At 29.2% G+C, this 20058-nt stretch overlaps 3 protein-coding genes and 1 non-coding gene across 5 annotated transcripts; 1 reads left to right on the forward strand and 3 right to left on the reverse strand.

The window, feature by feature from the left end:
• Positions 1-5658: 5658 nt before the first annotated feature.
• On the reverse strand, positions 5659-8821 carry LOC125865155 (CRIB domain-containing protein RIC10). Of its 2 annotated transcripts, none has more exons than XM_049545339.1 (5): positions 8366-8821; positions 8070-8135; positions 7798-7895; positions 6908-6992; positions 5659-5898 (listed from the first exon to the last, which is right to left on the reverse strand). In XM_049545339.1, exons 2-5 carry the CDS (start codon positions 8125-8127, stop codon positions 5711-5713), a joined length of 429 nt encoding a protein of 142 aa, XP_049401296.1. In that variant the 5' UTR covers positions 8128-8135; positions 8366-8821; the 3' UTR covers positions 5659-5710. The 2 variants fall into 2 exon arrangements, with proteins under 2 accessions (XP_049401296.1, XP_049401295.1); XM_049545338.1 differs by having other exon boundaries at positions 8070-8158; positions 8366-8819.
• Positions 8822-10733: 1912 nt separating this feature from the next.
• TRNAL-UAG (transfer RNA leucine (anticodon UAG)) lies at positions 10734-10813 on the reverse strand. The gene has a single exon. It is a non-coding gene; the product is annotated as a tRNA-Leu (tRNA).
• A 1474-nt stretch (positions 10814-12287) lies between these two features.
• On the forward strand, positions 12288-14468 carry LOC125865634 (probable xyloglucan endotransglucosylase/hydrolase protein 8). Its single transcript, XM_049545840.1, has 4 exons — positions 12288-12468; positions 12721-12821; positions 13143-13345; positions 13978-14468. Exons 1-4 carry the CDS (start codon positions 12288-12290, stop codon positions 14378-14380), a joined length of 888 nt encoding a protein of 295 aa, XP_049401797.1. The 3' UTR covers positions 14381-14468.
• A 394-nt stretch (positions 14469-14862) lies between these two features.
• LOC125865395 (gibberellin 2-beta-dioxygenase 8-like) lies at positions 14863-18967 on the reverse strand. Its single transcript, XM_049545589.1, has 3 exons — positions 18447-18967; positions 15641-15971; positions 14863-15313 (listed from the first exon to the last, which is right to left on the reverse strand). The coding sequence occupies exons 1-3, from the start codon at positions 18890-18892 to the stop codon at positions 15074-15076; spliced, it is 1017 nt and encodes a 338-aa protein (XP_049401546.1). The 5' UTR covers positions 18893-18967; the 3' UTR covers positions 14863-15073.
• Positions 18968-20058: the final 1091 nt, after the last annotated feature.

Consider the following 20058-nt stretch of genomic DNA (forward strand, 5'->3'; position numbering starts at 1 on the left):
GAGTAAATAAAAAATAATTAAATTAAATTATTTTTTTAGTTTATATTTTCCTAAAGATCATGTTAAAAGATGAATTTGACAAATAAAATGAATTAGATGAAATATTTTTTAGCACGAAAAAATAAAAGAGAAAATGATTACTTTCTACATATTTAGGGGTATGGACTATGGTGAAACGATTATGGCTTCTTTTAATTCCTAAAGCAGACACCTTACAAGTTACAGCTCAGATCTTACTGGATTCGAGCCTCACTAAAATTTCTAGCTATTTCATCATGGAAAAATTATTCGAATTAGCGATTTCGATTCATAAATTAGAGTCTGTTAGGTAATGATATTGGTAGGTCAAAAATAATTATTTTACAAAAAAAATTAAGATATTGGATTATTCAGTAAAACTCGCTTTAATTGAAAGTGGAAGCAATTTTTCTAATGTTGGGAAGAACTAAAAAAAATTATTTCTTAAAAAAAAAATAAAGTATAAAAAATTATTTTTTTCAAGATCAAATTATTTTTGTCATATATACATACCAATGTATCTCTTTTATTTATTTATTTTTGTGGTGAATTTTTTAAATTATTTCACTTGACATTTTTAATTATATTTAAATTATTATGTTAATATTATATTAATATTTAATTTATTTTTTTATTTATTTATGAATAATATTTATTGAATATTTGAATAGGTATATTTTAATTTAATAAAAGTAAAAATTTAATTAAACTTTTTATAATAGATATTTAAATTAATTTCTTTTTAAAAGCAATCTTAATATTAGAAGTACATTGATATTTGTCTTTATCGTAATTTGACTCTCAAAAGTACTTTGAAAAAAAGATTAGTCAAACACAATATATATGCTCATCAAAAGCATTATTCAAATTAACTAATCAAACATAAATTATTTTTTTTCTTTTCAAAATCACTTTTCTGAAAAGATATTTAAAAAAGTGTTAATTTTTAGTCGAAATATCAAACATGCCCTTACTATTTATAGCGATACTTTAAAAAATTATATAATGTAGTGAAATCATTATATATATATATATATATATATATATATATATAACTCTGGTTCTGATTTTGTGCCCATAACTCTGGTATTTTTAAATACCGTTTTTAAGGTATTTTTTTGTATTTTTAAAATATTTACCTATGATAAATTAGAAACTGATTTGTTGTTAGGAAATTATTTTCTCCTAAAATGCTAACTATTTATATATGCTTGCCACTGTCACTGTCACACAGACATATGCTTACAATTGGTCTCACATACATTCAAAACGTATAATAATTTGAAAATACATACATACATTTATACAACATAAAATATTGTCTTACTACCTAATAGAAAAATCACATATGACGAAAATTGATTTATTGATAGGTAATTTTGTTTTAGTATTTTCTTATTTTGATTTAATAATACGAATTCAATATTAAAAAAAGAAAAGAAAAAGAGAGACCGATCTAAGCCAATCCAAAACCAAATTCGATAGGTAATAATTTCTTACTTTATTCGATTAAAACAAAAATAAAAGAGTAAAAGATTATTACCCATCAAATTTGGGTTTTGAATCGGGTCGGATATGGTTGATCTTTTTTAATTGACTTTGTATTATTAGATTAAAAAAATAGCAAAAAGAAATTATCCATTGAAAGTTAAATTTTCTGACATATATAATTTTTTTTGTATGTAAAGGCAAAGTTGTGTAGTTTTCGAATTAAAAAATACAATCAAATATCTTTGATGAAAAGAAAAAACTCATAGTTAGCCATCTATAAAATTTATCCTATTTTTCTCATCATAGATCACGTTTCACCTAAGAACATTAATAACAAGAATTTTCATTAATGAAAATTGATAGCTTACTTTTGTAGTTTATTTCTTGTCATCGTGAAGGAAGACTAAAGAGCATGTTTGAATTGAAGAAAAAAATATTAATTTCGTACTCGAACTATTGATAGTTTTAAATACACTTATCTACTTAAATAACTAAACTAAAAAAATTAAGATTTGTGATCATCAATATATGTTGTTGTAATCTTGAGTGATCATTTAGTTAGTTCTTAATACTTCTTATATTGAAAAATTGACTTCTCTTACATGTATCGATACTAACAAACTATTAAAAGTTGATAGTAATAGTCTTTTTCTACTTGATGAGAAGATTTTTGAAGAAGGTGAAAAGGAGGTTTTTTTAGTTCAAGTAAGAGATTTTTAGAAATTTTTATGGTACTCACATGTTATTATTAATAATAATTGTATGTTGGTTGTTATGTTATCACTAGAAGATTGATCAAAATTAATAATGATCTTCTAAGGCTTAAAGTTTTTGAGAGTACAAGACGCCTCATAAAGTACGAGGTCTTATGTGTAGATATTCGATCATAATTTCTAACTTAATGATGGACTAAATTAGAAATACAACTTGTGTTATTGGAGTGTATATATATAGGTTATGGTCCCCTCAAACGTATGATATCCTTTCTAGCATTCCATCTTTGGAAAAAACATAACAACTTACATGACAAAAAATCACTATGAAACTCATTATCTTCTTCACTTAAAATTTGATTTCAACAATGTATATTTTGATAATACTCATATTAATTTATGTATATCCTCAATAGACAGTGTTAACGATATAATAAATAAAAAAATAAAAACATCACTATATAAACTAAAGTAAACAAAATTTTTTTTTTGAATAGAATATCCAATCAAGAAAATTGATGTCCCAACTCCCAACTAACTTCAATGGTCAATCATTTACCAATAATTACCTACTAAAATAATTTAATTGTGAAAATTTCCTTAACTCAGTGTATAATTATAGGTTTATTTCACCTTTTTTTTAATTGCTAATTGGAATTCCCACTCTAATAATTTATTCAAATTTATCAATTATGTGTAAACTAATTTATTTTTAAAAAATCAGCTCGAATAAGTATACTTAATCGTGGAACATTCTAAGTATCTATTATACAAATTACTCTCGTACATCTTCTTACTTTATCCCGCAGTTATTGCTTTAATTCTTAGAAGATATAACTCTGCTTTTTCTTTTGAATCAAAGTATATTCATAGCTATGTATATTTATTTGGTAGGAGCATTTATGAAAATCATTGATAACAAATTAAGCCATAATTAAAAGGGTATGGTTTAGATATTAAGGCTTCATGACAAGATCAAATTAATGTGTCCTTAAAAGTCAATTTTGGTGACAATTGAAAATATAAGCCATTAATTTGAGGACCACAACAAGGTGTGGCAAACTGGCTTTTAATCAAATGTGAGTGTGACAAAAAAAGAGAATTTTTTTTGTTATTATTATTATTATTGTTATTTTTTTAATTTCAAAATTAATATCGTTTTCATAAAAAAATAATATATCGTACACTGGCACTCCTATGCTTTTTATGGATGCACTGTTAATTATATCATAATTTCTATCAGTTTCTCAATATATATATATATAATTTTTTCTAAAGTTACCGGGTGCACGTGCATCCCACCTAGAGGGGTGGGTCCGCCTCTACCTCCAATCCACCCTTATAAGTTGCTTGAAAGTACAGAAACAACAATAATACATTCAACGAAATCTCAAAATTAAGTGAAGTATTGAAAGAATAGTGTGTACGTAATGCTATCCCTATCTTGTGATGTTAAGAAAGACTATTTTCGATTGACTTTCAGTTTCAGTAAAAAGCATAAAGCATATCAAAACTTGTATAAGAGAATACATTAGAAAAGAAATCATATTGAAAATTGATAGGAAAAAGAACAATAACAACAATAGATAATACGATAACCGAAACAACGATGGTAAATAAAAAATGTGGGGCAGAAAACCAGCTGGCCTGTATAGTGTATTAATTATTGTATGGAAAGGTACCTGCCTATATTTAAATTGGAATTTAATTTTGTTATGTTGTCTATGTTATTTAAGACAATCAGAATTTAATTTCAAAATTCACGGGATTTCCCACAATTAATAGGCTCTTATTTGTTTCAACTTATGAATCTTTTTTTTTCCACTCACAAACTAAAAAAAGAATTTTCAAAGGAAATTAATGAATGAATTAACAGGAAAAGGGGACCAACAATAGCTTTGATGCAAACAAATTATAAAACTAAAAACTAAAACAACTTGATTAAGGGATTTTTATATGGGATGCTTACCGAAATATATTGCTCAGATAATCAGTTTACAAAATACGTACAAAAATAGTCGAAATATACATTACATATATATTGGTTATGCATAGGTATATATATAGTATATAAGTATATTTAGGATAAGTTTACCTAACCTATACATTGTGTACATATTGAGTAAGCGATATCACTTAAAGACATTGAACTGTTTTTTTTTTTTTCAACATTTTATAGTTGCTCACAAAAGAGATAGCAAAAAAATGTATAGTAATGTATATATGCATATAGTATACATTATTTATGCATAATTATTGTATATATAGCTAACGATTGTAATTACTTTTAGCGAAAGGCCAAATATGTAACCTTTTTCAATTAATTATTGTGGTTTTTAGTTGCATGCAAAGTAATGACAATGATAAGCTACTTTGAGAACGTTTACTGAGCTAATAATAACTCTTTTGTGTTAATGATTTATTTGAAGTAATTACTGTTAAGAAATAAATGTAACATAATTCTAGATACATAAATTTGATTATGCAATGTATTCGGTTTTCCATTGCAACTAGAGACATTAAGATATTTGAAGATAAGCGTGCGCCTGTTTGGAGAGATCATCATAAATGATTAACTATGAGTTTCACCCGCTAAGCCGCCTTAACCTAGCCCTTTATGTGATGGGTATCTTACATAAATGTATTGCACAACGGAAAAAAAATCAGCTAAATAATCGTATGTATACGTAGTGTTTCTATATTGTATAAATAGTGTAAAATTGTGTATATATAATGAGTACATACACCATTTATCTTCCTCAATGAAGTAACTTATTTTTCTATTTCAACTAGCTCAATTATCCTCAAAACATATCTAAAATTTAGATTCAGTATTTCATTTCTTTTGACATATTATTCACTTATAGCAATTATGTTTGTGACAAATTTTAAAATTTGAGCTTAGAAGCTCTTCAATGGCCATCCAACTCAAAACTCCTTTATATAGTCTCAAATTTTAGATATGAGTTTTTTTCGATATTTTTTTATCCTTTTAATATATTATTCACTCAAATGGATTCACGCAATCCAACCCATGACCCTCTCAAGATTGTATTGGGAGAACCATTTAAGGCCCACACAAATAGTGGGCCGACCCATCCCAGCCCATCATATTTCAAAGGCCAAGCCGGGCCTTATTTATGTGATGGGATTTTCTTCCACATAGAAAATCAATCAATTTACACATAAGAAAATAAGTTAGTAACAAGATCCATTGATCATTTAGATTCTACAATATTTCCCAAAAGCATGTCTCTCCATTTATAAATCAAATTCTACATTTTTTCTGTTTCACATCTCTAGCCCCTTTTTTTTTTTTGTATTTCTCACTCACATTTACAATGTATCCCTTCTAGGACGATTTACACGATTTTCTATTCCCTCCTTCCTATTCTCTTCAATGCCTTTTCAGAATTTGAACATCATGAGAATTTTCAAAAAACTTCGATAGGAAAAAACAAGATTCATTTTTGTTTTTGGTTCTAACATTAAGCCACTTCTATATTTGTTGGTTTGGATTGTTCTCTTACAAATTTAGCCTTGGATTTCATTGCTCTTGATGATGAGCTAGATTTTGGTGAGGAAGTTGTCTTGGACTTCCTCCTCCTCTGCTTCTTAACATTAACCTCCTTGTTAGTCTCACATGTTGATTGCGCTTCATTTGACTCTCCAACTCCTTTCAAACAAATAATCAATAAATGAGTTTTAACTTTTGGATACTAATAGCTAAAGAGATTCTTATGCTATTAAGTCCTTTAAAAAACAATTACATGTAACTATTAACCTGAAAAATAAGACAAGTAACATAAATACAACATGTTGATTGTAATAATCAAAAGCTTAATCAAGATAAAAGCTCATATTATTGGTTAATTGTATTGATCTTGACATATATATAGATGATTCAAGTTGAGGTATATGTTAATAAAGTTAGATGATTTATTTATTTGCCTCAACTTTAATGGAAAAGTCACTCAATATTTGTATTATAAGATGTGAGATAACAAGTACCCGACAAAATAATTACTACTTTGGAGGGCACTATAGTACAAGCCAATATATAGCCTACCATCCAATAATTTGTTTTTGGACAGATAGACTAGAAAAATTGTCCCTTTCTAGGGCCTATTTAGACATCTCGTGAAGGATGAGCCAAAATATTTCCCTGTCTTGAGGAAAAGAATCTTAGAGCAATAAAAACATGAAGAAATCACGTCCATTAAGAAATCAATATATATAATGTGTAGTTCACTAAATCACACCTATTTGATAAATGTCTTTTAAAATTGAACACTACTAAAAAGTTAGAAAATTGTAGTACTATTTTTTATGTTTGAATTTCTAATGTGACACTTATTTTGGAACAATTTTTTTCAAGGTGACATTTATTTTTGAGATGTACGGAGTATATTATATTTTTTTGACTAAAAAAGGAAAAAATGTCACCGACTGAATTGTATATTTGTCCCAACGATAATACAAACATAAAATAGGACAAGCTTATTAGTTTTCAATCAACATCTACATTACTGAGGAAACCCTAGTTGCCATTGTCTGATTAGGACACTACACATGTGATTGAAGCCAACATATCTAAATACTTTGTTTAATCTTTAATTTTTGTTTTAAGGCACATTTTGATCAATAATTCTTTTGTTGAAAGGAGTTTAAAAGCAAATGATTACCTTGAGAAGTCCATGGAGAAAGGGAAGAACCAGAATTACCAATAGAAGCTGCTGCAAAATCAGGCCCTTTCTTGAATTGATTCATCTAAAATAACAAATTGTTAGGCAAGGGAAAACTTTGTTAAAAAAATGAACATCAGGCTAGCTCAATCGTAAAAGCTAACTTCACATGTGGTTCAAGATCATACAAGGCAAAGAACATCCCATTCACTCAAATGACACTTAACTCCTCCGTCCAGAGGTGGATTTGAGATTTCTATTAAGTGGGAATTGAATCCCGATCTTCTTGGTAAATAACTCAGCATTCAGCCCGGCGTACCATTTAGTTTTTCTAAAACATGAGTGTCAGCAGATAATATTAAATCAATTTTAAAAAAATATGTACTTAAAACATATTAAGTTTGACAGAAAATTATGAATTCACGAGCACCATAAAAAGGTTATAAATCCGCCCCTACTTCCAAAACACAAAGGTTGATCTATCTTGAATTATAGAAAATATAATTTAATGAATTCTGAATAAATTAATACTATATATTTTATATATATATATATTTCTTAAAACAAATGTAATTACACAGAGTTTTGACAAAAATAATCAAATTCTGTCAAAATTGTAAGCATTGACAAAAGAAGTCTAACATTGGATAAACCATAAACAATATTTCTACTAATATATTAAGTAAATTTCACATATATTGAAATTAACTTAATTTCAAAAACTAGTTCATAATATAAAAATTATCTAAAACTATATAAAAGATTAATAACTTTTTCCCTCAACCAACATAGGACACTTGACAAAGGTTTAGTACAAAATGATGAAATTGCATAGGAGAAGATGCATAATTTGTGGACCAAATAAACATGATGGGAAAATGAGAACATACCCAACTTGGTGCATTGCCAGATTGGCCATCCCAGCCAATATGTGCCACATGTTTAACATCAGTTGGACATCCAATCTCCAACTCCCTCTCCTTCACCGCTGTTTAATCACAAATCAATTTTCTTTATCAGTCTCTGCTCTATTTCGAATCTTTCAAAAATGTTATTAAATGTTGGATATAATGTACTTTTAAATTATCCTATACATATTCGATAACATTTTGAAAAGTCCAGACAACATAAACCTCAAAAACATAAAATCTTTAGGCATTACCAAAATTATTAAACATATATTTGAATCCTTTGATGATCCCCTTCATCTTGTTTCCCATGGAAGAAACTATAAACCCCAAGCCAAAAAACCTGTGGTCATAAAATGTCAATAAATCATTCCCTAGCCTAACCAAAAAGGCAAACACATGGAACATATTATAAAAATTATACAATTTTAAAAAGTATAGAAGAAAAAAAGTTTCAATCATTCCCTTGCCTAACCAAGAATGTGTACAATTGAACCAATAATATTTTATTATAAAAGTTAAATTCTGAATCTGTCTATGAGTATAATACCTTATTAAAGCGACGGTGATACCATACACAAATATGTGAAAGAAAAAAAGAAAGCTAATTCTCCTTCCCTTGGCCTTGCATTTTCCATTACCTTCTTCCAAATAATTTTGATATATAAATGTGATAAGCATTCATGAAAAAACAAAACAAAAATCAAGCTAGTTGATCCATCAAATATAAATAAACAAAATGTGAGAGTTGAATGAAAACAATTAATGATGTTATTTTCTTTTGCTGAATGAATAGTTATGTATAGATATTCAAAGGAGGGAGATAGAGAAGGAAGAAAGAGATAAAGAAAAAGAAAAAGAGAAATGAGAGATGTGGCCAACCACTAAAAAAGAAAGGTTGGGAGGTAAACTTTACAAAGAACATTTAAATACAAAATTAATGTTTTAGAAATATTCCTCTCCATAAATTTTATATTGTATTGTTTTTTTAATCCCACTTTTGACTTTTTTGACACTCCACATGCCATTTTTTAAATGGAAAATATACCTCTAATACCTTTTGTTAAAAAACAGTGCATATATATACCTTTGTCATTTTATAAAGGGAAAAAGGACGAATTTATCCCCGAACTTTAATAAATGGTACGTATATGTCCTCCGTTATACTTTGCGTTCACATAAGTCCCTGTTGTCCAATTATAGGTACACATATACCTCTCTCACTAACGGATCCCTAATTTTTTACACGTGTCTTAATCCTATTGAACTACCCGTTTGACCCCTTTTTTTAACCCATAACCCAACTATCCGCCCCATAACCCAATACCCACCCAATTTCCTCTAAAAGGAATCCTAATTAAAACACCCAAATCTACAGCATCAACATAAAAACAAGTGCTGGCTCTCCGCAACGTTTTCGGCCCTTTATAAAACAGAGTTGGCATCTTTTGGAAACACAGCCAAATAACTTACAATTGTACATTTACCGTCAAAACCAAAGAAAACCTCATTTTGTTGTTCTTGTGGTGAGAGAAACCCATACATAAATCATGTGTGGTGGTTCTATAATCTCCAATTACATAGACCCTAGCCGGACTTCTCGCCGGCTCACCGCCGAGTTGCTATGGGGTTGTTTCGATCTCAGTAAGAAGCAAAAAAATCCCAACAATTATCACTCTAAGCATTTGCAATCTGAAGTTGTTGACGACTTTGAGGCAGATTTTCAGGACTTCAAAGAGTTATCTGATGATGAGGATGTTGAAGTCGATGTCAAGCCGTTTGCCTTCTCTGCTTCCAAACACTCAAAGAGTTCTCTTCTAGTTTTTTTTCTGGCTTGAATTGAGATTTTGTGTCTGCTAGTGAAGTTATTATTGTATTATTTTGAATTTATTCAAGTGGACAAAATGGTTAACTTTGGAAATGAGGGATCCAAGATGCTATTTTACTTAATTAGCTAAAAAGAAAAGAAAATTAAACTAATAGGTCTGATTTGAGGGAGACGACAGATAGATGAAAAATTGACTATGAAATTATGACCAACACAATAGATTCGACGAAGACAAGGTGGAATCGACCAACAAACTGAAATTGACGAAAGAACTAGGCTAGGTTGTGAGAAACGGGACCTTTAGATTTGGGTGTTTTAATTAGGATTCCTTTTAGAGGAAATTGGGTGGGTATTGGGTTATGGGGGGGATAGTTGGATTATGGGTTAAAAAAAAGGGTCAAACGGGTAGTTCAATAGGTTTAAGACACGTGTAAAAAATTAGGAGTCCGTTAGTGAGAGGGGTATATGTGTACCTATAATTGGACGGCAAGGACTTATGTGGACGCAAAGTATAACGGAGGGCATATACGTACCATTTATTAAAGTTCGGGGGTAAATCCGTCCTTTTTCCCTTTTATAAATGATGTAAATAATGTCATGTAACTTTAAAAAATTATCCCAGTCATTTTTATATTTATCATTTATTGTGGCTTGAAGGAGTATGATAAAGTAAAGTCATGTGCTCAGGTGAGGTTAGGGTTTGGGGTTCAAGAGCGAGAAGGATGTGATGATGACGATTAAACTAATCTTTAAAAAATTTATCATGAATGTAATTAATTAGTACATAAACACCTCAAGCGGGCAATTGGATGAAGAGGCTAAAATCAATTTTGGAAGAGTTTAAATGAGGTGGTGAGGAGTATCCCGTACACCAAAAAACTATTTATATGAGTAGATTTCGATGGGCATAGGAGTTATACTAATGTACATGGTAATTTTGTTTGTTGGAGATACAAATGAAGGAAGAGCTTCTTTTTTTGAGTTTTGGTAAAAGTTTTGATTTGGCGATAACTAATTCAAGTTTTCCAAAGAATGAAGATTATTATCTAGTATTTAGAAATTTTTTTGACCTAAAATGAAATATTTAAAATGACAGCTGTGGGATTCGAACCCACGCCCTTTCGGACCAGAGCCTAAATCTGGCGCCTTAGACCACTCGGCCAAACTGTCTTGTTGTTGTTTAAGATTTCATATTTTTTATTATATTTATATTTCTAATAATCTCTATAATAGAAATTGCCAACTATATTAATTAAATTATAAAAGAGATTATACTAGGACAAAATCCACAAGGGATATATTTAAACAAAACATAATTATGAAGGTAAATATAACCCCCTAAGTATAATGACGAGGATAAATGTGGCTAAAAAGTATAACAAAGGATAAATATAAATAATTTTTTAAAGTAGAGGGAAAAATATGAATAAATTAATGATAAATATGAATAATTTTTTTAAAGTAGAGGGGCAAATATGAATAAATTAATGAGTAATTATTTACCTTATTTAGCAAAATCCAGTTGTTAAATCGAGAAGTTTATACTCCCTCCGTCCACAATTAATTGTCATGATTTCCTTTTTTAGAGTTAAACAATAAGAACTTTGACCAACATTTTACGATGTATATTTTCATCATATTGATATACAAAAAATTGCAACTTATAGTACTTTTCGTATAGTTTTTGAATATCTAATTTTTTAAAAAAAAATATTGAATTAACGTAATCTAATTTAACTTTAAAAATTAGTCAAATTGACTTTCGAAAAGCACAACATGACAAATAAAAGTAGACAGAGGGAGTATTATAAAAACTCAACACTAATCTAATGCAGTCTGACTTTCATTTAAAGAAGGCATCTTAGAGCTGACTTTCTTGCAACTTGTTTTTAATTTGATTTTTTAGAAACGATAGAACATATTATGATCCATTCATTCGTTTTAATTTATTTATCTTTTTTTTTTCTTTAGTTTATTTCAAAAGATAATGTCATTTTCCTAATTAATAACTCTTTGATTCTAACTTTTCACTTAAAATGTTCAAGACCATAAAATTAAAGAACATTTTGATACATTATACAAAAGTTCTCTTTATTTTCTTAAAATATGTATCAAGTCAAAATCATACGAACAAATTAAACCGGGGAGTATTTCATCTTCTCAATTATGTTGCATTCCTTCCTTTTTAATCTATTTAAAAAGGAATGTTACCTTTTATAATTAGAAACAATTTTATTTTAAAAGTTTTCTTTTATATTTAACGAAATATTTTATAATCATAAAATATCTTTGACTTATTTTAAATCACAAATTTTTTAAATATTAAATCAATTAGTATCACATATTTAACTATCTTTGATTTTACAAGAGCAGAATCTTACTTATTTGAGGATATAAAAGACAAATAAAGACGAGCATAAATACAAAATATATCAAATAGTAATGAAATAATAAATAGTTACATAAAAGAGTCATTATAACAAAATAAAATAATAGTCGAAGCGCAAAAAAAGTTTATTAAAGATGTTAAACAAACATAAAATATTTTTATTTCCACTTTTGCCCTTAATATGAGTGAAAAGGACCATTTATTAGCCAAGGTCTAATTACTCTTCCAAGAGGAATTTCATTGAAGAAACCAAAAATGGAGAGAAAAGCTTCTTCAATGGCTAAAGTTCTCTTAATTGGAATTGTAATTGCTATCCTATGCTCTGAAATTAAATGTTCATTTGAAGACAACTTTAGTAAAAGTGATTGTCCTGACTCTCACTTCAAGACTTCTGAAGATGGACAGATCTGGTATCTATCATTAAATAACAAAGCAGGTACGTACATACAGTCAAATCTCTCTATAACAACATATATTATTTTGTCTGAATATTACAAAATGTTATGAAAAAACATACAACATAACATGAAAATTAGTTCCAATGAAAACTTTGATATTATAAAGAGATCTAACTCTACTTAGAATTAACTAAAGAGAATATAGTGCTTATTATTTTTCTATAATTTTTTTCATTTATTTTTGACATTTGAACCTTAAAGTAACATTGATGTATCTCTTCTTCTTATAGGTTGTGGATTTATGACCAGACAGAGATATAGATTTGGTTGGTTTAGCATGAAGTTGAAATTGGTAGGAGGTGATTCAGCTGGTGTTGTTACAGCTTATTATGTAAGTTGCAAGATTTTGAATATATTTCATGCATAACTTAATTTAGTTATATACATTGATCATATAAAAAAATTCTTGTGATTAATCTATTTTTGAAATTACTATCTCAAGTTCAATATGGAAAGTTGATGCTATGGATCTTAACATTTTTAGTTAGTCAACTGAAAGAATTTAGTCTACCTAGCCATTGTCGATGCATATTCAGTATATAATAAGTGTATAACGTATACACATTAATTAATGTATACAAGTTAAATTTATGACAAAAAATGTGAATTCTTACATGTTGAACTCATAAAATTTAAATCTTGAATTCGACAGATGTGCACAGAAGATGGGGCAGGGCCAACTAGAGATGAGCTAGACTTTGAGTTCTTGGGGAATAGAACAGGGGAACCCTATCTTACTCAAACAAATGTGTATAAAAATGGTATTGGTGGGCGTGAGATGAGGCATGTTCTATGGTTTGACCCTACTCAAGACTTCCATACATATTCTATTCTTTGGAATTCTCACCAAATTGTGTAAGTACCTTTTTCGATCTGAAATTTGAATTAGTCGGATCAGTAGTAGCAGAGTCAGTATTTTCATATGGGAGATTCAAAATATTAACAATATTGAACACACGAAAAGTCAAGATGATTCAACATCTACTATATATATTTAAAAATAATTTTAACATTATATTATACAATATATGTTTTGGGCGAATGGGGTCGAGATGAACCACTTGCACTCATGTGACTCTAACCTGAGTCGAATCTCAATGCGAGTATCGACCATAGACGTGTAGATTCACTTTAAAACATTTCATGGTAGAGATCTGTCTTTTTATAAGTCAAATGAATAAAGAATACTATTACACCTAGTACCTTCTTAGAAATTGGGGTGCACTTGGTAAAAATATTACACTCTTAAATTAGTCAACTCTCAACTTTCAAGCAAAAGGAAATAGATTTAAGTATTAGAAATATTAGTTGTTTCAATTTGTTTGTCTTATTTTTTTTTTACTCTAATTTAAAAAAATTAACTGTTGTTTTTTCTTTTTTGACATTTCAACTTTCCACTTGACATATTTACGATCACAAGAAAAGATTAAAGGTTATTTTGATACATTCTACCCATTTTTATATGTATTTAATTGTTGTGTGTGCAGGTTTTTCGTGGATAAGGTTCCAATAAGAGTATACAAAAACGCGAATTACACGAACAATTTCTTCCCTAACGAGAAGCCAATGTACTTATTTTCGAGCATATGGAACGCGGATGATTGGGCTACTCGGGGAGGGTTAGAGAAAACGGACTGGAAAAATGCACCATTTGTATCAACATATATGAATTTCAATGTTGATGGTTGTCAATGGGAAGATCCTTTCCCTTCTTGTGTTTCAACAACTACTCAAAATTGGTGGGATCAATATAATTCTTGGCACCTTTCAAGTGATCAAAAATTGGACTATGCTTGGGTGCAAAGAAATTTTGTAACTTATGATTATTGCCAAGATATAGAGAGATACAAAGTAAAGCCTGAGGAATGTTGGTTAAGTCCATGGGATTAATTAGTATTTCAATTTTGATTTAAGAGTGTGTAGATGTTGTATTGTTTTGTCATGTGTCTTGGATCATGAATTCAATTTTATAAAGGAAAAATTACTGAAATACACGTCTTATGTTTCCCTTATTTCTAATATTCCCTTCTATTTCTAAAATCCCTTATTTCTCTCCTAATTCTAAATTATTTCATAATGTATCGGAGCTACATATTATGTATCCGATTTGTTTTACTTTTTCAGGGATTAATGTAATTACAAACTAAATAGGAATAGATTGTAATTTCATATTAAAACTATGCGATTCCTAAAATTTATACTATAATAAATGCGAAGACTTTTCATTCTGGATTTAAATCGACCTTCAAACCCTCAAATTACATATCTAGAAGTTTGAGGCAAAATCTCTCAATTTTATACTTCAAAATCGATGATTTAAGGTTCTAACATTGTGAGACATGTGAAGTAAATAGAAAAAACAAGGAAAAAAATAAGGCTTTGGCCTTGTTAACTTTTTAATTAAAGTTGTAACATAGTGGAAATGATCTCTTTTGATCACTTACAAATTTAACAAAAGAAATGACATATTCAGATCTCTTACTTGTAAAATTGAATATCTCCCATAATAAAAGACATAAAACTAAAAATAAATTTATAAAAGGCTACAAAACCAAATCTTCCGTAATTTAACTTGTGTGTGTTCTAGTTGGTTGATACAAGAAACCTAGGAAGACCTATTTTATAACCAAAATTCTTGACATCCTCTTGGACTTGTTGTCTGAATTCTCTAAATGTAAATTTTCTATAAAGACAAGGTTCAACACAACTAAGTATTTCTGTGTCATAAGAGGGACATAAGAAAAATGCAGTTGAAAATCTCTCTTTAAATTTATTTGTCACAACTCTATGTTCAACACTTCTATAAACACCATTGCTCCATGCCTGCATCATATAACACTTTTTCATTAATTTGTAAAAAAAAAAAGACAAAAACTTAGAAATATACTTTTAATAAATTAAACAAGTCATACAATTATAAGAATGTCTTTCGTATGATCGGAAATATTTTTCGAAAAATATAGTCAACCTCTCTATAACAACGTCATTTGTCCAGATATTTTTTGGTTGTTATAGCAAAATGATGTTATGAAGAATATACAATATAACACAACATGAAAAAAAACGTTTACAAATGAAATTAGATCATTATAGTGAAATATTATTATAGAGGATGGCTGTTGATGTAGTATAGGAAAATGATTAAAGTACCTGGAATAAATCTCCAATATTAATGATAAGTGCTTCATGATTAGGCTTAACAGAGATCCATTTGCCATCTCTAAATAATTGCAAGCCTCCAATCTCATCTTGATGCAATATTGTGAGGAAGTCACTATCAGTATGTGGCATTAATCCAAAGAGTTGTGGTGAAATAGGGCATGCTGGATATCTATTCATTCTTAGGTAACAAGTACTTGCCAAACACGTTTCTTTAAAATAATCCAACTTATAATTATAATCTCCCAATTCCTCTGCTAATAATCTTGCTAATTCTTGTGCTAATTCAGATAGTGTTGTTGCAAATTCTTCCATGGTAGAGCTGAATTCATCCAAAAATAAAAATTTAACAGACTATCAGATCATTCAAAAAATATATAACTTATAAAGATAAGTCTTCTTAAAATGTGAAAATCATAAGATGTTACATGTTATTAATTAGTGGTGGAGCAATTGTAATTCGTTATTCCAAACAACCTCATTAATTTTTCATGAGATTATCTATCCTATCTTTTATATAAAATAGTCAAATCCTATTATTTCTTATTTCATTGATGCCCAAAGTTGTTATTTCTTGTACCATTTGACGTCCAAACAACCTCATTAATTTCCCGTGAGATTATCTATCTTATCTTCTATATGAAATAGTCAATCCTATTATTTCAATAAGAAATAATTTTCAAAAATTGTTATTTCTTATTCTGTCGACGTTCAAACAACCTCTCATGAAATTATCTATCTTATCTTCTATATGAAATAACCAATTCATTTGATTTTAATACAAAATAATTTTCAAAAAATTATTATTCCTTATCCCATCGACTCCAAACAACCTCTTTAATATTAGGTAAGGGTGGTCCAGAGTTAACTTTTTGTATTTTTGTTTTAGGTTGACTGCCCTTGTCCAAACTCCAAAGTCATGAGGATAAGGATTAAGACATCTCCTCCTAAAGAAATGCCAAATGCATGAAACACATATTATTTTTCCTAAAATTAATACACTTTTCACTTTTTAGGATACTCATCTTACTATAAAGTACTGGATCCTCAAATAAACAACCCCACAAGTCAAAAAAATGAACCATCATTTCAAGTCAGGTTATCAACAAGCCTTTCAATTGGTGATATACTTCCACTTTGTAGGGTAATACCTTCCTGCCTAATAAGGACTAGCCGTCGGCAGCACTCAAAAACGTGTATCATATCAACAAGAGTTGTGATGGAACGATAGATACTATTTCATTCTTAAACATAGATTTTGGGTTCGAGTTCTCCTAGGTACATACTCACATTTGTTAGGGAACATTTTACCCCTAATATGAAACTTTTTGAGGCAAATTTAAATTTTATCGGACTTCAATATGAATATCGTACCAGAAATTGAATGAAAAATAAAAAAGAAGGAACAAGATTAATATTTAGTCAACCCTTCAAAACTATTCAATAGTATTTAGTTGCATTTTAATGTGAAAGACTGGCCGACACTTTAACCTCTCATTTTAGGACTTTCATGTGCAATCATTTTCATTAAGAAAGAGCTTGACCTATTCATTCATTAGTTCTAAAAGCTTTAAAAAAAACATCAGCAGGGTATATTGTATTGGAATATGAAACTTTTGTTCAAAAATTTCTATAGGTGAAACTCGAATAGAGTGCAATTACTAAAATTTCAAACTTATAATATAATTTAATTTATAATCACAATTTTTACTGAAACGTCTCTGCTTTCTCTCCTTCTCTAGAGAGAAATGGGAAAAGGCTGACCAGATGACGAAGATATAGTATTAATCATAAAGAAAAACACACACCACTAAATTACATAAAAGAAAAATTTAAGAATCTAGTGACTATAATATATTGTAATATAGAGCAACGAATTTCATTGAAACACTTTTGCTTTCTGTTAAATTAGTTCTTAGGCCTAACTCATACCCCAAAAACTAGCTCAAAGGGAGGAGGATTGCCTGAGTCTTATAAGGAGTCCACCCATCTCATTAATTATCGATGTGGGACTTTTGTCATTCTTTAACACCCACCTCACGTCCAGTGCTTAGCATCTGGTGCGTGGGCAATTTTTTATTTTTGGGGCCCCAACATCGGGTGAGACAGGCCCTGCTCTGATACCATGTTAAATTAGATCTTAGGCTTAACTCATACCCCAAAAACTAGCTCAAAGGGAGGAGGATTGCCTGAGCCTTACAAGGAATCCACCCATCTCATTAACCACCGATGTGAAATTTTTGTCATTCTTTAACATTTCTTTCCTCTCTAGAGAAAGATAGAGAAAAGGGAAACGAGATGACGAAGATGTAGTATCAATCATAAAGAAAAGCACGCACATCACTAAAGTAGATAAAAGAGAAAATTAAGAGGATCTTCTCTTGTTTATAATATAATATAATATAATATAATCTAAAGCTACAAATTTTATTAAGACGTCTCTGCTTCTCTCCTTCTCTAGAAGAGACGGAGAAAGTGAAGACTAGATCATAAAGATAAACACACACATCACTAAAGCATAAAAGAGAATATTCCTAGAGAAAGATGAAAAGGAAAACCAGATGATGAAGATATAGTATCAATCATAAAGAGAAACACACACAAACATAAAAGAGAAAAATCAAATTCTCTTAACTATAACATAATTTAATTTAGATCCATAAATTTTACTTTTGTTTTTTCTCCTTCTCTAGAGAGAGATGGAGTAGATGACGAAAATATATATAGTCACATCACTAAAACACATAAAAAGAAAATTAAAGATCTCTTCAATATAAAATATAACTAAAATATGTACCTGAGGCTGCTGAAACCCTTTGAAACATCAGAGAGAGGTACATGAAAAGCTTCAGACCAAGAAATCTGCCCAAGGCAAGTGGCTGTTGGCGTTCCCCAACGGTAACTTCCTTGGGAGAAATTGAGACTCTTGTCAATATTCATCTTCTCATTAAACGTTTTCTTGAAAAGCTTGACTTGCTCCGTCCTCATTTCTCCCAAAATATTGGGTGAAACTCCATGGTTCACCACTTGGAAAAAACCCCATTCTCGCGATGCCTTGGCTATCTTCTTCTTGCATTCTTCTCTCTCCAATTTGTCTCCGTATTTAAGTTCATGAAGATTTATCAAAGGCAACTCACATTCTTCCACCATGAATAGCTCATCATTATGTTCTTCATTGAGTATATTGGTATCTAAAAGATTTTTGTATGTCTCCACAAATGGAGGATCAGGTGATTCTTCCATGCTACTTATGGTCTAAAAAACAAATGTCGTGTCATATGAAATTCAGCAGAATATATAATAGCATTTGATGGTGCCATCATATGTAAAGTAAATGTACATGTTTATGTATACATACTTTGAATTATTTTTTTGATTTACATGTGTCATTCTTTTGTAGGGATCATCTTTCTTTGTACGGTTCAAACTTTATCGGATGTCCACAAAGGGACGTGTATGCATACTAATTTTAGTGTTCTAATTCAAGTGTCTTACTTCTTTTTTTTTAGTTTATTTCAAAATGAATATCTATTTTTATATTTGGTAACTTCTATCTAATATTCTACTGTTTAAGATTATAAGAATAAAATGACATTTTGATAAATTACACAAGTCTTTAGTCTAAGATTATTACTATATTCAAAAGTCTTCCTGATTTTTTATACTACATGTAAAATCGACTCTAAATAGTGAATACCACTAAAAGGCTTCTTTAAAAATTGATAATTAGCGCTAAAGCTAAAGCGACTCTAAATGTCATGACATTGACTTAATTATTGCTGAATGAAAATCTATTACCATGAAATATCTTTTTTATTATAATGTGTCCATAGAACTTATACTCGTTTTCGAAATATGACCAAAATTATGTTATATAATATGGTGATCATTGAGTATATGATCGAGGAAGAAAAGAGAATCAAACACTATGTTTCTGGAATTTGTGATACTATGTTTTTTGGTCAGGCCAATTTAAATGGCATTTGGACACAAATAAATATGTGTCTCCTTTAATTAGGAGGGAGGTGGTGAATGGAACAAAGCAGCCTTGTGCACTCAAACAACGACCATTGGGGACCCATTGGCATTTAAAAATTCAAGTATTGCATGTGTATTTAATTGGTCAAAGATTCAAGGATGATAGACCGATAAAGGGCGTATGAAGTCAGAATTTGAACTTTATCGAGTAAAGATTTCAATTATAAATTATTGTGTTTTAAAATTAATAACTTATAGATATTTTAAGACATTTCAATCAAAGGTTGCACCGAATCAATAAGTCATACTCTAGCTCCGTACTGATTTGGGGTGTTAGTGACACATATGTAATTAGATAAGATATTTTTCATGTATATATCTTATACATTGATTTTACTTAAATTTTTTAATTTACTATTTTATATCTTGAT

The sequence above is a fragment of the Solanum stenotomum genome, chromosome 5, assembly GCF_019186545.1.
Source record: "Solanum stenotomum isolate F172 chromosome 5, ASM1918654v1, whole genome shotgun sequence".
Lineage (NCBI taxonomy): Eukaryota > Viridiplantae > Streptophyta > Magnoliopsida > Solanales > Solanaceae > Solanum > Solanum stenotomum.

Coding starts and splice junctions, on each gene's coding strand:
- LOC125865155 (XM_049545338.1), bottom strand. CDS start 8,496: ATGCTTATCACATTTATATATCAAAATTATTTGGAAGAAGGTAATGGA. Junction 8,159..8,365: donor ATCACCGTCGCTTTAATAAG/GTATTATACTCA, acceptor TTATGACCACAG/GTTTTTTGGCTTGGGGTTTA. Junction 5,899..6,907: donor TTCTCCATGGACTTCTCAAG/GTAATCATTTGC, acceptor TTTGTTTGAAAG/GAGTTGGAGAGTCAAATGAA.
- LOC125865634 (XM_049545840.1), top strand. CDS start 12,288: ATGGAGAGAAAAGCTTCTTCAATGGCTAAAGTTCTCTTAATTGGAATT. Junction 12,469..12,720: donor ATCATTAAATAACAAAGCAG/GTACGTACATAC, acceptor TTCTTCTTATAG/GTTGTGGATTTATGACCAGA. Junction 13,346..13,977: donor TGGAATTCTCACCAAATTGT/GTAAGTACCTTT, acceptor TTGTGTGTGCAG/GTTTTTCGTGGATAAGGTTC.
- LOC125865395 (XM_049545589.1), bottom strand. CDS start 18,892: ATGGAAGAATCACCTGATCCTCCATTTGTGGAGACATACAAAAATCTT. Junction 15,972..18,446: donor AAGGGTTTCAGCAGCCTCAG/GTACATATTTTA, acceptor GGATGAATTCAG/CTCTACCATGGAAGAATTTG. Junction 15,314..15,640: donor ATATTGGAGATTTATTCCAG/GTACTTTAATCA, acceptor TATATGATGCAG/GCATGGAGCAATGGTGTTTA.